General features: G+C 31.5%; 1 protein-coding gene and 1 non-coding gene across 4 annotated transcripts; both read left to right on the forward strand.

Moving 5' to 3' along the window:
• Positions 1-2,635: 2,635 nt before the first annotated feature.
• LOC114390402 (putative E3 ubiquitin-protein ligase RF298) lies at positions 2,636-6,864 on the forward strand. 3 transcript variants are annotated; one of them, XM_028351151.1, is made up of 5 exons: positions 2,637-2,871; positions 3,173-3,221; positions 3,532-4,541; positions 4,716-5,425; positions 6,088-6,864. In XM_028351151.1, exons 1-5 carry the CDS (start codon positions 2,850-2,852, stop codon positions 6,625-6,627), a joined length of 2,331 nt encoding a protein of 776 aa, XP_028206952.1. In that variant the 5' UTR covers positions 2,637-2,849; the 3' UTR covers positions 6,628-6,864. The 3 variants fall into 3 exon arrangements, with proteins under 3 accessions (XP_028206942.1, XP_028206952.1, XP_028206934.1); XM_028351141.1 differs by having other exon boundaries at positions 2,636-2,871; positions 3,495-5,425; XM_028351133.1 differs by having other exon boundaries at positions 3,532-5,425.
• A 6,332-nt stretch (positions 6,865-13,196) lies between these two features.
• TRNAS-UGA lies at positions 13,197-13,278 on the forward strand. The gene has a single exon. It is a non-coding gene; the product is annotated as a tRNA-Ser (tRNA).
• The last annotated feature ends 4,464 nt before the right edge of the window (positions 13,279-17,742 follow it).

Consider the following 17,742-nt stretch of genomic DNA (forward strand, 5'->3'; position numbering starts at 1 on the left):
TAACAAAGAGAGAAAGAAAATAATATAAAGATTTTTTTTTATCAGTAAAGAATACAAACTACAAAGGTTTGAAAACGGAAAGAAAATATTTATACAAATCATCATAACATGTGAATCACTTAGGCCATTAAAAGAAGTTATAATAAAGACAAAAGAATTGTTTAATAATTCACATAAAAACAGAAACAAATTAATATTCTAGACTGTACAATGTACATAGTAATTGTTTATTTTATACAGCCAAAAATTATAATAAATAAGCATTTTTAAATATATAAATCATATTAAAACTAAAATTTATAATAAGTAAATATTTTTTAGTTTATAAATTATAGACTTAAATATATTTTTGATTTCGGTAAGTTAGCGTTTTATAATTTTTTGTTTTTTTAATCTATATAAGTTTGTGTTGGTACCGGTAAACGCAAATATATAGAGACAATAAATGAAAAAATTAAATTTTAAAATAACTATAATTGAAAAAATATAAACTTATAAGAAATAAAAATGAAAAAAAAAACTTACAAAGACTAAAATTGAAAAAATATTATTTTATAAGGATTAAAATTAGAAAAACAAACTTAAATGAACTAAAAATAAAAAAAATGCTAATTTACAAAAACCAAAAATATATCTGATCATAAATTATATTTTAAATTTATGATATAATTTATATTACCATACAAGATTATTTTTAATTATTTAAAAAAAATAAATTTTAAAATAAAGATGAAATAATAGATTAAAAGTGATAAGAGACTAAGAAAAATTCCTAAAAACTTTGTTGTTAATGCTCTCGTAGATGAACAATTCTTAAAATGCTCTCATTCAATATAACTGTTATAATTTATATATTGCGGATATTTAATTATAATTTTGTTAACTATTGCTATAATTGTTTGTCTAAGTAATGAATATTTTAATTTTTTTAATAAATAAATCTAGTATTTAGCCCATTATAGCACATAATAAATGTTTGTTTTATATAACCATAATTAGTAATAAATAATACCTCTAAATATATAAATTATATTATAGTTAAAATTTATAAAAAATAATAATTACGATTTAATATATAAATTATATTTGAGATTATGATAAATAATTTATAATGTGATATAATATTATTTTTAATTATTGATATTTTAAAAAATATTGAAATTTAAGTTAGAACTACAAATATTAAAAATGATAAATTAAAAGAGATAAGAAGTGAGAAAAATCTCTAAAAAAATACTTTAATTGAAAGAAAACTCCTTAAATTTACCTCGTTAAAAATGATATGGCTCGATATAATTATTTTAATTTACATAGAGATATTTATCTCAAATTCTAATATTATAAATGTTAAATTATTTTGTGGATTCTCATATTATAAATTACATTGAAGTATTTTTTTTTTTCAATTGGGTCCTCGTATTTAATTTTGCATGTCAATTTAATTCAAGTTTTTTTACTTTTTTCACAAGTCTTTCTCAATTGTTGGACTTTAAAAGGTTTAAACTTAACATAAAACTTTTACCATCGTATTTACAATACACTCCAAAAGCACCACTCCACTGCTTGCACTTATAATTAGGTATTCGTGGTTATTTTTCATAACAATAATTAAACAAGATGAATCAATTGAAAAAGAAAAAAGAAAAAAGAAAAGCTTAGGAACCCAATTTTTTTTTAAAAGAAGTTGTAGACTTAATTAAAAATGTGGTATAAGTATGGAACCCATAAATCAATTTAACCTTTCATAAATGAAGAAAATAGATGAGTTTTACTCTCATAAACAAGTCAAATTGATTTGATTTGAATTAGTCAAAGCTCAATTAGTATTAAGGAAGAAATCTGCACAATATTAATTACAGCAAAAAAAATTAAATAAATTATTAAATTAGTTCTCGAGGTTAAATGAATTAGATATTGATATTTTAAAACTGTTCATTAATGTTTGACTTCACAAAATTCATTTAATTTAAATTTGACTGTCATTTTATATCAAAATAAAGGCTAAATTAACATCATTTTATTAGAAAAAATATTTATTAAAAGAGATAAATTATTTAAACGAATCTCAATATTTCAATGGATTAGTCATTGGTTAGAGATCAATCTTGTTCGTGATGTATGACTGACACAAGAAAATTTTACATACTATAAAGATTGAATAAGTCCGAACTTTACATTATGAAGTATTTCTAATTACACCTCTAAATATGGTAAAGTAATTAAGACTATTTCTTATTGGTGCATTAATAATTTTGATTTTTAGAAGATATTTATAATATAGCATTAGTTATATTTTTCAGTAGAATTTGCATTAAAAAAAGAACACTATCCCACCAAAAACTGCATATAAAGATCAGTCAAAGTGAATTCTCCTGTACAAATAACAAATTGAAGGAAATTATAAATGAAACAATTTAAAACAATACATAAATTTGCAAAACAATAGATAAGAACATTTTAGTCAAAAACTTATACAAGTTAAATACTTATTAATTCATGCAAAAAACTAATTAAAATCTTTTAATCTGTTGAAGGGGTAGATGTATGTGTGTGTGGTATTGTGAGCTAGGTTGGGTATATATAAGGCCGAATGGGGTTTTAAGTTGTAACTTTTAACCGCAAGCAAAGCAGTTAGCGCCTAACCCAATTCCCTTATGTATAAATAAATTAAAAAAAAAAAAAAAGGACCCTTCCAAAACCCAGAAAGAACCCAAAGAAAGAGTGTACGCGCACACACACAACAGAGGACAAGTGTTCACTCACTGTGTAAGCCAACAACATCTTCGACCCACCCCAGAATCCGCAACCTAAATTAATTTCCTCTTCCGTAACGTTCCCATTGCCGACCCATGGAAACAATGCGTGCGTCAGGTACCATTATGCATTCGCTTCCTATGTCGCCGATTACAAATTAATGTTTTTATTTATTTATTGTATTCAATGACCTTGTTTGGATGCTTTTTTATTGAGCCCAGCATTGGATTTTTCCTTGCATCGGTTATCTCTTTTCTTTTCTTTTCTTTTTTTCTGTGATGGGTTGTCAGTGTTCTATTGGCATGTGGATGCACTTGGCTTCCATTCTCGCTCTCTGCTTTCCCTATATAAGCTTTGCACATAAACTGTTTGTTTAAAGGGTTTCAATTTCTAACAAGGTCTTCTTTCTGAGTTTCAGATACTGGAAATTCCTCATTTTGCTCTCAGTCTTGCGGTTCTTGGCCGAGGTATGGTTTTTTTTCTTCTCTTCCTTCTCTTGTTGGATTGGGGTCCCTTATTTTTATTTTTAATGCGAAAGTGGAATTTATTGCTTTTTTTTTAATAACCATTTGTTTGATGTTGTTTTAAAAGGTTTTATTTGAATGGGTGTTAATTGTGTGTGGATTTCGTTCCCAATTTTATTGTGTTTATGTTTTGTTTGAATCCCCCAACCTTGCGAGCTATTTTTTAATCCCTTGTTATGCGTTTTTTTTTTGGACCTATGGTTTGTTTATTTGTAGATAGAGAATTGATAGGCAAAGGTTTTGTGGGTTTCAGTGTAATTGTTCCTGAAATGGACAAAACAGATGATGGCGAGGACAGACAGGATAAAGGGTGTAAGAACAAGAGAAAATTAACTCATCCTTCTATACTGCCTGCTAGTTTTCCATCATCTCTGATTGAGTTCCCTCGGTATCAATTACCGGTTCCACAAAGTGGCTTAAACGGATTTAGTCCATCTGAGTTGTGGGCAGAGTTGTTTAGAGAAGACGAACCTGAACTTTATATGCATGAGCTTGTGGATTGGAATGATCCTATTGCAAGCCAGCTTGAGGAACTACTGTTGTCTAATTTGCAAGCGATTTTCAGTGGTGCACTCAAGCGGGTTGTTGAATTAGGCTTTGATGCAAGATTGGTTGAAATGTCCCTTTCAAGGAAGGCCCTTTACATTGAGGAAGGAGACCCTGTCTCAAATATTGTACATCAGACGGTGAATGTTTTAAAGGGGGAAGATGATACTATTACAGATTTTATATTTGACAATTTTCAGCACTTGCTGCATTACACCATGGTGGAGATGATCAGTGTTGTTCGTGAAGTCAGACCCTCCTTGACAGTTGGTGAAGCAATGTGGCTTTTGCTGATATGTGACTTGAACCTTTCACTAGCTTGTGCAGTGGAAGATCGTCTGAGTGTTGTTTGTAATGGGGAAAACTCCACCAGTTCTTCCAGTCCCCAATCAAATTGCAGTTCACCAACTTTCCAGAAGGATTTGTCCACCAATCACCAGAATCAAAAGTCTGAAGAACCAAAGTTTGGAAGTTTCCAGAATTCTGCCAACAACCAAGGTCCTCATGCTTCAGGAGGGGTAAAAATTAAGGCAGAGAATGCTTCATTGCCAATTACTGCAGAGACATCCTCTGGAACTTCAGGGATTCCTGCCCACGAATGTAAATCAGGACCTTGTTCTAAGCGGCATAACAGGAAAGAAATAGCAGCACTTAGACAGAGATTCCTTCATATGGAGAAAACTTACAGGTCTTGTGGAAAAGGAAGTTTTAAATCAGGTAAGGTTACAAATGTTAGCAGTTTGGTTGTTGAAAAAAGACTCAAGCCACCATCTGAAATTCCTAATCAACAAATGAAATGTGGCTCCTCAAATATGATAAGCACAAAAGGAGTTCGTTCAGCAAATGTAGCATGCCATGTTTCAAACAATGATGCATCTGTTTTGCCTGCAGGAGGTAAGTCTGGAACATTACCTGCAAAGGATACAATATCTACTTCTCGGATGGTGAATGCAAACACTTCAACACCTGGCAATATGTCCAAACCAAAATCTGAGCTAAGCTTTTCTGTCAAGATTCTTGATTACTGTGCTGATATTCCTTTTGATGAGGCTTTGGGTAAGTATGTCCCACGGGATGAGAAGGATAGGCTAATTTTGAAGTTAATAACTCGAGTGCAAGAATTGCAGAATGAGCTACATGGCTGGAACAACTGGACAAATCAGAAGGTTATGCAGGTTACCAATAGGCTTGGCAAACTACAGGCTGAGTTTAAAACTCTGAGGAAGGAGAAGCAAGATGCTGAACTGTTGAAAAAAGATAAGAAAATTGTGGAGGAGAATGCTGTGAAGAGGATATCTGAAATGGAGAATGCCATGGAAAATACTAAAAAGCAAATTGAGAGTGCTGCTTCTGCTACTCTTGTGTTAGAGGCAGAAAATTCCTTGTTAAAGAAGGAGTTGGATGCTGCTAAGTTGTGGGTTGTAAAGTCAATGACAAGCCATCAACAAGCACTGGAGAGAGAGCAGATGGCTCTTAAACAGGCCCAGATATTGGAAAGCCAGAACAGTTTGCTTCGAGATGAGCTTGAGAGAGAGAAGCACAAATTATTTAATCTGCAACAGGAGCTACACAAAGAGACAAATCTTCAAGCCAAGGTTGAGGTATGTGACAAATATGAAAGTACTTAGTGACAAATAATATCAAGATATGTCCAAATAAAATCTGTTGAGTTTACTTTTATGTATTGTCAACATACATCCTGAGTGTCTTTGCCTTGTGATTATCTGTACACTGGCAGTCCTACTCTAAATCTTATGCACCCCACATGCATATTGCATAGGCACCTTGAACACTCATAGATACGTAAGTTTAACCTTCAAAATACTTTCAAACTAAATATATGTATATTTTTTTTTAATTTACATAATAGGTGGTTGACAATTATAATCATGTACTGGCAACATAGGAAAGATGCTAAGTTGTGCTATTTGAAGGATGTTCCTTCAGTCTTCTGTTGAGAAATACAAATCCTAAATCACCTTAAAATGTTTCTCCCATATTATTACTTCTCAATCTATTAAATGAATTCAACCAGTGCGTTGAAATTCTTTTTATTTGTTTAAAGGACAATTCATATATATTTGCATTATTTACTTGTAAAATGCATGATTGTTTCACTTGTTAAAGCTAATTGGTTTATTAATTTGTTTCACTTGTTTAAATAATAGCTTTTCTGTTATATCTGTGGTCCCATTGTTTATAATCGGTACTCAAACAGCTTATGATGTCTACTTCTATACTATAATTGGTGGAAATGTTACAGGGTAGATTGGCTAAAGAGAGAGCTGCAAAAGAAAAGCTCCTTGCACAGGCTGCATCCATTAAAAAGGAGAGAGAGCAACTTGAACAGCACATGAAATCTGAGGAGGATATGGCTAGAAAGAAGGCAGCTACTGATCTGCAGAAATATGTGGAAGATATTGGAAAGCTAGAGAAGGAGTTGGTTGACTTGAAACTAAAATCTGATTCTGAAAAAATAGCAGCACTTCGTAGGTGTGTTGATGTAAGGAATGATAGTTTCTCAAGAACCAAGAGTGCTCCAAACATGAAGGGAAACAAGAAATCTGATACGTCACAAACATTGGTGAGCTACCAAGACAAATTGGCTGCTGGAAGTTTGAGGCGTGAGCAGGAGTGTGTCATGTGCCTATCAGAGGAGATGTCAGTAGTTTTTCTGCCATGTGCACATCAGGTTGTGTGTCCTGAATGCAATGAGCTCCATGAGAAACAAGGGATGAAGGAATGCCCTTCATGTAGGGCCCCAATCCAACGTAGGATTCATGCTAGATTTGCTCGGCATTAGAGAGTATAGACTTTCCTGAATGAATGGGAATCGTGAAGAAATACATTATGTCCCCCCCCCCTCCCCCCCCAAAAAAAAACAATAGGAAATAAACAAGAAAGAAAAACAGAATAGAGAAAGAAAGAACTGTCCCAAGAGACAGTTGAGTGTAAAGACTGTTTATGCTTTTTATATTTGGAAACATAAATCAGCACAATTAGTTTTTACATAATAGAGTAACTTGAATGATTTTAGATATTCTATCATTACATGCTGGGAGGTACAAATGAATGCAGGTTATAGATTTCCCATCTGGGCCATTCATTTTCTTATTTTAATGATGCCTTTTGACTCACTGGGTAATTGGAATCACGCCTCTTCATCTCTAATATCTACTTGTGCTTTTTTTTTTCCCCTCTTCGTCCAGGTAGGTATGTGAGATTTAAGGATCTCTAATATCCATTCTGCACCTTGAAGTGTATAAAATTGATTTGATTTAGACCATCTGTTTCTTATTCTTTAAATTAAATCATTAGATTATTGTTTCAATTTAACCATAGGATAATCGAGCTAAAGCAAAGAGAAATTCTTTGATCTTGAAGGGAGAATCCTCCAAAGATAGTTACCATTCAAATTCTGGAATCTCACATTCTCACTATCCATGTAGGTCCCATAACCAATTTAGGAGAAAAAAATTCTTGCAGGACACAAGAATTTTCTAAAAGAAATTGAAGTTTTAATTATTCTTTTGCTCCTTCTAAAGAGAGTGGGTTTTTGAGATGCTGGAGTATAAAATTCAAAAGAGTTGGGATATGGTCGGTAAAGTTAGAATTATTGATATGTCGAATGGATACTTTTGTTGCAATTCACATTGGTGGAGGATTACAATCATGCTTTGTTTGAGTGTTGTGGATGATGGCGGATCATTATATCATTCTGCAACATTAAAAACCTGCTTTCTTGGAAAGTACGAAGACTCAGAATGTGTAGTATGGGTTTGTTTCCTGTGTTTAGCCATGGAGCTTTATCATGAGAAATTCCTAAGGAGGGCAGGATACTGGTTAGGATCTTTCTTAAAAATTGATAATCTTACATCCATCCATTCCTGTGGTAAATTTGCACGATTATTGTGTTGAGTTTGATTTGCTTAAATTAGTCCCAATATTCGAAGCAACACTTATTGTGTTGAATATGTTGGGCTTCATTTGATTTGCTTCCATTGTTAAAAATGAGCACAAAGCTACTTAATGTGTAGAAAAAGGATGCAAGCTGATCTTGAGTGGAGGAAACCCATGACGAAAATTCCTATTCAGTGCTTTCCAGGGCCGATGTTATTAATATTAACGTTTCTACTAATATTGGGCAACCTACTATGGCAAGTAATAATTTAGAAAAATTTGGAAAAAAAATTATTTAGGTCCATGGATGACTGGAAAAAAAACCCTGCTAGAAAGGTTTTGAAAAGACATTTATAGTATGTTTGGATTTGTGTTTTCCAACCACATCCAACACCAAATTCATGTCAAGTAAGCCAAACTAATGTGGAAGCTATACAAATTTCCTTCGGTAGAATGTAGATCACACCAACCTACATTATAGTGAATATTGTATTTAAAATTAAAGACTCACGTTACGTCAATCTTGTATAATTTCATGAAGAGACTTTAACTAATGGTAGGGTTCACGTTGATAACAATGATACTCAATAGAATCATGTGGGTATAAACAATGGTGTGCATGTACAACAAATATTAAAGGATCCACGTGTTGACAAAAATAAGAAGGTTGTAACGAAACCTAATAGGCAGAAACAACCTAGAGGAAGGAAAACATGAAAAGTTAAAAAGCAAAGCACTAGCCATGTGATTGTAGTGTCACATGCAATAGAACTTTCTATGATCCTAAAAAAAAAGATTTTGGTTCTTGGTTGACTGCAAAAAAAATGACTATAAAAGTTATGAAAAGGCATTTATCGCTTGTAAATAAGGAGTTTGCATGCGTGAATCATAAAAATATTGTGTCTAATGTTAAAAGTTCACGTTATGTATATCTTGCATAATTTTAACAATGGTGCTCAACAAAATCATGTGGGTATGAATAATGTCTGCAAGTACAACAAAAAGTAAGGGACTCAAATACTGGAAAAAAAGTAGGTTGTAACGAAACCTCATGAGCACAAAAAAGCTAACGGAGGGGGAAAGGGAAAGGTTAAAACGTAAAGCATTGCCCACGTGATTGTAGGATCATATGCAGTAGAACCTTCTACGATCTAGGAATAAAAGATATTGGTTCTTAGATAACTACAAAAAATGACGGGAAATATTACAAAAGGACATTTATTGCATGTTAATAAGGAGATTGTAGGTGTGAATCTTAAGAATATTGTGCAAGATGTTAAAAGCTCATGTTACGCAAATCTCACACAATTTCATGAGGACATTTTAATTGATGGAGGATTCCGCATTGAAAACTCTATTGCTCAACAACAAAGGGTAAGGAACCCACATGCAAGCAATAATAAGATGATTGTAACGAAACCTGAACACAAAAAACCTAATGAAAGGCACAAAATCTAACAATGTGGGAACATGAAAAGTTAAAAAACAAATCACTTACCACATGATTGCAACATCACATGTAGTAGAACCTTCTACAATTCAGACAAAAATTGATTTTGGTCCTTGGATGACTAAAAGAAATGGCTAGAAAGGTTACAAAATGACATTTATTGCTTGTTATTAAAGAAATTATGCGTGTGAATCATGAGAATATTATGTTTGATGTTAAAAGCTCACTTTACACGAATCTTGCATAATTTCATAAGGAAAGTTTAACTAATAGAAGGCCCCACATTGATAACATTGTTGCTCAACAAAAATGATGTGGGTATGAGTAATGGTGTGAAAGTACAACAAAGGGTAAGGGACCCACTTCTTGCGAATAATAAGCACGTAACAAAATCAAATGGACACAAAAAAACTAATGAAGGGAAAATGGGAAAGTTAAAAAGCAAAGCACTAGTCATAGGATTGTAACGTCATATGTAGTAGAGCCTTCTACTATCTAGGAATAAAAGATATTGGTTCTTAGATAACTACAAAAAATGACAGGAAATATTACAAAAGGACATTTATTGCATGTTAATAAGGAGATTGTAGATGTGAATCTTAAGAATATTGTGCAAGATATTAAAAGCTCATGTTACGCAAATCTCACACAATTTCATGAGGACATTTTAATTGATGGAGGAGTCTGCGTTGAAAACTATGTTGTTCAACAACAAAGGATAAGGGACCCACATGCAAGCAATAATAAGATGATTGTAACGAAACCTGAACACAAAAAGCCTAATGAAAGACACAAAATCTAACAATGTGGGAACAAGAAAAGTTAAAAAACAAATCACTTACCACATGATTGCAACATCACATGTAGTAGAACCTTCTACAATCCAGACAAAAATTGATTTTGGTCCTTGGATGACTAAAAGAAATGGCTAGAAAAGTTACAAAATGACATCTATTGCTTGTTATTAAAGAAATTATGTGTGTGAATCATGAGAATATTATGTTTGATGTTAAAAGCTCACTTTACACGAATCTTGCATAATTTCATAAGGAGAATATTATGTTTGATGTTAAAAGCTCACTTTTTGTGTTCAGGTTTCATAATGTTAAAAGACATTTATTGCTTGCTAACATGGAAGCTATAAGAATTTGCTTCAACAAGATGTGGATCACACCTACCTACATTTATTCATGCCTATTAATAAGGAGATTGTGATAGTGAATCATGAGAATATTGTCTTTGATATTAAAGGCTCATGTTTCACAAATCTTGTACAATTTCATGAGGAGGATTTAATGGATGGTGGGACCCATGTTGATAACAACAATACTCAAAAAAATCATGTGGGCATGAGCAATGGTGTGCATGTACAACAAATGTTAAAGGATCCACGTGTTGGCAAAAATAAGAAGGTTATAACGAAACCTAATGGACACAAACAACCTAGTGGAAGGCAAACATGGAAAGTTAAAAAGCAAAGCACTAGCCATGTGATTATAGTGTCACATGAAATAAAGCCTTCTACGATCCTAAAAAAAATTGGGACTTGGTTGACTATAAAAAAAATGACTTTAAAAGTTATAAAAAGGAATTTACTGCTTGTTAATAAGGAATTTGCATGTGTGAATTATGAAGATATTGTGTCTAATGTTAAAAACTCATGTTACGTATATCTTGAACAATTTTATAAGGAGACCTTAACTGATGAAAGAGCCTATGATAATAGTGGCGCTCAATAAAATCATGTGGGTATAGGTAATGTCTACAAGTACAACAAAAGGTAAAGGATCCAGATGCTAGAAAAGTAAATTGTAACAAAACCTAATGGACACAAAAAAGATAACCGGGGGAGTGGAGGGGGGGGGGGGAAGGTTAAAACGTAAAGCATTGGCCACATGATTGTAGAATTACACATAGTAGAGCCTTCTACCATCTAGGAATAAAAGATATTGGTCCTTGGATAACTATAAAAATTACTACAAAGATTACAAAAGGGCATTTATTGCATGTTAGTAAGGATATTGTAGGTGTGAATCTTGAGAATATTGTGCAAGATGTTAAATGCTCACGTTACGCAAATCTTGCACAATTTCATGAGGACACTTTAACTGATGAAGGAGTCTACGTTGATAACTGTGTTGCTCAACAAAAGGGTAAGAGACCCACTTCGTGGGAATAATAAGCACGTAATGAAATCTAATGGACACAAAAAAGTTATGAAAAGAAAAATCGGAAAGCTAAAAAGCAAAGCACTAGTCATAGGATTATATCGTCATATGTAGTAGAGCCTAGCTTCTACAATCTAGGAAAAAGAAAATGGATAACTAAAAAAATGGCTAGAAAGGTTACGAAAAGACATTTATTGCTTGCTAATAAATAGATTATAAGTGTAAATTATGCACATATTGTATCTGATGTTAAAAGAATGCTCATGTTATGCAAGCCTTGCACAATTTCTTGAGGAGGCTTTAACTGAAAGAATGGTTCACATTAATAAGAGTGTTGCTCAACAAAATCATGTGGGTATGAGTAATGATGTGCAAGTACAACAAAGGGCAATGGACCCACATAATGGCACAAATAAGCAAGTTGCAACAAAATCTAATGGACACAAAAAGCTAGTGAATGGAAAAGTTAAAAAAATGAAGCATTAGACATGTTTTTATTTATATTTTATCGATAAATGTTAGTTTTATTAGTAGAGAAAATCAAACTCATCACTTATTTTTTCTTTTCTTCCCCCTTAATCATTCAACTTATCTTATATCTTTCTAAGTACTCATGTGTTGTAGCATCATATGCATTATATCCTACTATAATCCATAAAGAAATAAGAATACTAACATGGATTCAAACAATGTTTATGCATGTTGTTACGAGTCACAAAACATAATAAAAAGTGCATGAATTTTATGCAGCTTACTCAACATCACAATAAAAAAATTCATTATTTTCTCTCTGTGAAGTACATTACATGCATATATATTGATACTTTATTTAATTAATATATATATATATATATATATATATATATATATATATATATATATATATATATATTATAATATTATATAACTCTGTATTTTAAGGTGTAACATGTAATATTATGAATATAATTTTTTTTCATAATTATTTTTTATTATATTATGGATTGTTTTTTTAGGTGTTTATATTATGTATTATTATAAATTATAAATTATAAATTAAGAAATAATTTAATTATATAATTATTAAATTATAGAATAATAATAAAATAAACTATACGATCATTCAAAATTCTAAAGATAAAAAATGTCACATCTTATTGACTTTTTTTATTTGTTTAAATTTTCATTTTCTATTTCATTCAAATTCTAAATATTTGATTTTAATTATTATAATTAAAAATAATTTCTGTTTAGTATAACCACATGATTGTGTTTATGGTTATCATTATTTTTGAATTATTATAAAAGTGAAAAATAAATTAAGATACGCACAAAATTTCAAAACAGTTATGAATTTTTAACATCAAATTAGATTAATTGTTTTAATGCTATTCTTTTTCATTAACTCATTTTCATTGTATTATTCCCCTCAGAAATTTAGATTAATATTGACTATCAATTAATTTTAACATTGCAAATAAATTAATATGAACCGAAACATACAAAAATAAATAAAATTTGTTAGCCTAAAAATAAAATTCTAATAGCTAGGCTAGGCCCAGTTCATTTGAAGAAAAGAAGAAATAATGACAAAATAAATATAAAGTAAAAAATAAGATAACATGTTCAATCAAAAATCCCTAATGCAGCTTGAAAGAAAAAAAAAAGGGTTTTGTTGCTTGGGTTGTGTAATAATATTATGAAAATCTAATTTGCCCATACTTTAGACGGAAAAGTTTCTGACAGGACAAAAAAAAATCTAGAATTACTTACTATATTAAGATAAGATATTGGAGTTGTCGTAAATATGAAAAAACAGGGTCAGGTGTAATAATTTGTTATAAATAAAAATAAAGTAAATGCCTAAAACAACAAGTCGATATGTCCGAGTGGTTAAGGAGACAGACTTGAAATCTGTTGGGCTTCGCCCGCGCAGGTTCGAACCCTGCTGTCGACGTAACTTTTTTATGCTGTTTGTGTGTTGTGTGTTGTGTGGTGTGTTTTGTGTATTGCGTTGTACTTCAAGTGCGTATTGGGAAATGTTTCTTTCACATGGCATTTCTCTCAAATAACATAATACATTAATTATATCTCTTATTTTTCTTGTGCACTATGCAAATGGTCCACATTTCCCTGTTATGTAAGGTGACATTAATTATAACTTATAATGATTATTATATATTATCTATATTCAATTTGGGTTTTGAGTTTGTAAATCGTTACATATTCCAAGCAAATCTCTTATTAAGGAAGCTGTGAAAGCTAATTTGATTTCGGGCGTGGAAGGATACTCGGCAAGAGGGGCTTATGACACCATACATTGTCAATCGCAACCACCTGATACAGATTTCTTCAAATCCCTTTGGAGAACCAAAGCTCCCTCAAATTGGCCTTTGCGTGGAAGGTAGCACTTCACAGAATTCCTACAAAGAATGGTTTGAGTAGAAGGAATATCCAGCTTGCAGATTTGCATTGCCCTCTGTGTGGGGTGGACCCTGAATAATCTTCCCATCTTCTATTTGGTTGCAGCTTCTCTTACAATGTTTGGCAGAGATGCTATGCATGGTTTGGTTCTCAGCAAGCATTGCCTGCAGACTACTTCACACAGTTTTGGCAGCATGGTGGCTATGTGTGGGGGGGCAAAGATCAAGAAGGAATGGATGGTTGTATTGTTAGCAATGAGGTTGTTTTTAATGATGTTCAGTGTTGTCCCCAAAAGGTGCTAGACCAAATCATGTTCAGATAATGGTGTTGGGTTATGACAGATGCAACCTCTCCTCTGCTTAAAGAACATTCTATGATAGCTTGTGGACAAGTGTTTAGTGCTACGATCATTAGTATAGTAGCATCTTTTAGCGGGAGGGGTAGTTATTGTGTTGGGCTATGGGGTTGATGCAATTCATAAAGTGTTGGTGATAGCTACAGGAACTAAAAAATAAGCTAAAATTATATTGGAATGGTTCTGATACCCATTTTATTCTATTGCTTCCTTTATATAGCCTTTCTACAAGATATTTTCTGCTAAGTTGTTATAACAGACTTTCGAATTTGTAAAACTATTACAGGTATCAATTAAAACGTGGGAAATTACTTTTGGCGCTTAATGAGTAAGATTCTAGAAGCTGTGTAATGGGCATGTTCTCACACGTAATCTGCAAGGTATTTGGGCCTGTGAGTGTCACGTTTGCTTCTGCTATTCATAGCTGTGAATTCCTCTTTGTTGTCTGTTGTGTCGTTTGGGACTGCTGCAGTCTCTATGTGTTCTGTTATTTGGATGTTGCTATCAGTTGGCTATGGGGTTGATGCAATTCTGTTTGGTGAAAACTGATCACGTCTTGTGGTGATGGCTACTTCTTTCCCCCTTATTAATATAGTATATTATTGGCCTCTCAAAAAAAAAAAAAAAAAGAAAATCCAAGCAAATCACTTTTATCATATTTATCAAGCGCATTCTCTATATAATGTTAGTGCGGTATTAATCTTTGTGTGTGTAAGCATTCATAAAGAAAAACCTAGTCTGGCATAATAATATTAACTGGTTGATTAATAATTGCTTAATTGTGATATACTCGTCCTGTTTCTAATTGTAAATCCCTTTTTAGAAATTTATTTGTCCTTTTTTATAAGATTATTTTTAAATTTTTAAATGCATTAATTATTTCTTTCTTATATATTTTTAATTTTCTCTCTTCAAATATTAAAAAAATAATTAAGGAAATAGAGAGAAAAAAAAGAATAATTTTAAAATGATAATACAAATAATTTAATAAATTTAATATAATTAATTACTTTTCTTAAAGGATATGAATTAGTAAAAAAAAATTATAATTAGAAACGGAAAAAGTATATAAACTCATGGCCGAAATATTCTGATCCTCTGGAGTTTGGACTGACCAAACCAGCTCAAGTTGTCAACTTTAGATATGTTATGGATTTGATTCTTTTAAAGTGTGAAGTGTAATAAAAAAAAAAGAAGTTAAAGTACAATAATAATGGTTAGATAGTAAAATATATGAAAAATAAAAAATAAATTATGAAGTTTGTAAAACTAAAATTGTTAGCTTTCTAATTAATGGTTTTGTGACCTAAAGAGCACTTTGCATTCCACACGCTTAAGTCAAATTCCATACACTCACATGACACATGAATAAAATACAATTGAAGGATCATATTTAGCAGGTTCTTTCTTGGGCATATAATATATGATCCAACCTAATGATGAAAACTAAAGTATATTGCTGTAATGGTGTCACTTAGGGAGCAGGGACACGTTTACACTACCAGTATCGAGTATTAGGTTTCCGCGTAATGACCCTCTTTAATGACATGGAAACATGTATAGAACCATTTTCATAAAACAGAAATTCTGGACATGATTCAGACAGGTTTAGCTAAGCTCGTGAATTATATCATCAACTTGGGGTGCTCAATTATCCGTCTTTGGGCAATTTGAGTCATTGGCATGGTATTCCCTTTCAGAACAGTCTCTGAGGTAATGAATAATGAATTCTATCTGTCCAATTAATTGAATGGTACATTCATAATAATGTTTATCCGTACGTTCCTTGAGGAGTTGATATAATGATATAGGAACTTGTTTTAAAAATTTGGAACTGCCACTTCAAAACGCTTGCATTCAATATTGTATATATGTAAGCCATACCTATATATAGAGCCATACCCTAATAATGCATTTTTATATATCCTATACAGAGTTGGCTAAAACTGATCATTAAATTAATTAAAGGATGCATACATTATTAGTTATGTGCAATATCCGTATAGTATAAGATTCTTTTATTCATGAAATGTAGACGTGTGTTAAACTGGATCATCTGAGTCCTTTGACTTCTGTTAAGAGACTCTTTTTCTTTGCAAAACCGTTCTGGAAATTAAAGTAACTTGGTTGTTTCAAGGCTCGAGTCATTAGGAGTGAAAAAAGCAGAAACCGAAGAGAAGTGTCAACTGACTCTCCCTCTCATTTAATTTCATGTTTCCTGATATAAGTGATCACATTCTAATTTCTAAATAGATATCATGTTATCACCTAGAACATCAGAAGCACAGATCCTTGTCTACAAAACTGTACGTTTCCTTAATTAGAGGAAGAGGAAAGATAAACCAGAGTATTGAAATTTGCTGATAAAGCAGAATTAAGTACTTTTTAACAATTATTTTGGAGTCACTAGATTATTTAATTACAGACCTGATTTTTTTTTACAAACTTTTCATATGAATAAATAGTCTATCATAAATTGTCAAATTACGGCGACCTTCTTATACCAAATCCATGCATTTGATATCTGTTGATACACAAAAGTCTAGCTAGACCCACATTATTAACTACTTGAGTGTGGTGGTTTGTGATGCATCAATCCCACGAGGTCCAATGATCATATGCACATGCACAAGTCTTAGCCTCTTACTGGCTTGTTTGAAAGTTTTTAAAATAAGTTCATACATACATATACATATATACATATACATATATATATATATATATATATATATATATATATATATATATATATATATATATACACACACACACGTGTATAGAAATACCCAAAAAAATACAACATGTGGATACCATTTGTCTACATTTTATAAAATCATTGTTACACTATTATGCAAGCCCGGGCCTAGACTAGCTCACATTTTAAAGAGACCAATCTTCATGCCTTTCTCTTTCAGACTTCTTATGCTCGTGCTTCTTTTCCTACAGAAAGTGACTATACGTGATGATTAGTTTTACATTATTATATGGCAAACATATATATTCCTGCGCCAGTGTGACTGTGGTGCATTAAGCGTGTAGGATACATTTTGAAACAGACCTTGTTGTTTTACTATATTGTTTTTTGATCATTATATTTAGGCAGATATAAGTCTAATTGTTGAGCGTGAAACTCTATTTGAATCTCCTATTGCTTTTACATATATATGACATTACCATGTTATGTCTCTGCAAAATTGGTGGACCAGTGCACAGATAATAAAGATCATTTACAAAAGGAATATTTATATATATAATTAAACCGATCAAACTCGAACAAGATGATTCATATTTTATCTTGTCACTATTCGCATTTATCATATCTGGAACATGTTTATCCCGTTAACGGATAAGTATCGAATTGGAAAACTCATCAATAGTGTAATCCTAAAATAATTATGAACAACATAGGTTTAAATATGTTTATGATTTTTTTAATTTTTTTTTATAATTTTAGTACCCGTAAGTTATTACTTTTTTTAATTTTTATTAATATAAGATATTTATTTCATTTTTACTTTGTAGCTGTAAGTTTATGTTTTCAATTTTAGTTCAAGTTTGTATTTATAGGAATAAAAATTGAAAAAATATAAATCTACAATTAAAATTAAAAAAATACAAATTTATTGAAACTAAAATAAGAAA

This window comes from Glycine soja, chromosome 2 (genome assembly GCF_004193775.1).
Source record: "Glycine soja cultivar W05 chromosome 2, ASM419377v2, whole genome shotgun sequence".
Classification (NCBI taxonomy): Eukaryota; Viridiplantae; Streptophyta; class Magnoliopsida; order Fabales; family Fabaceae; genus Glycine; species Glycine soja.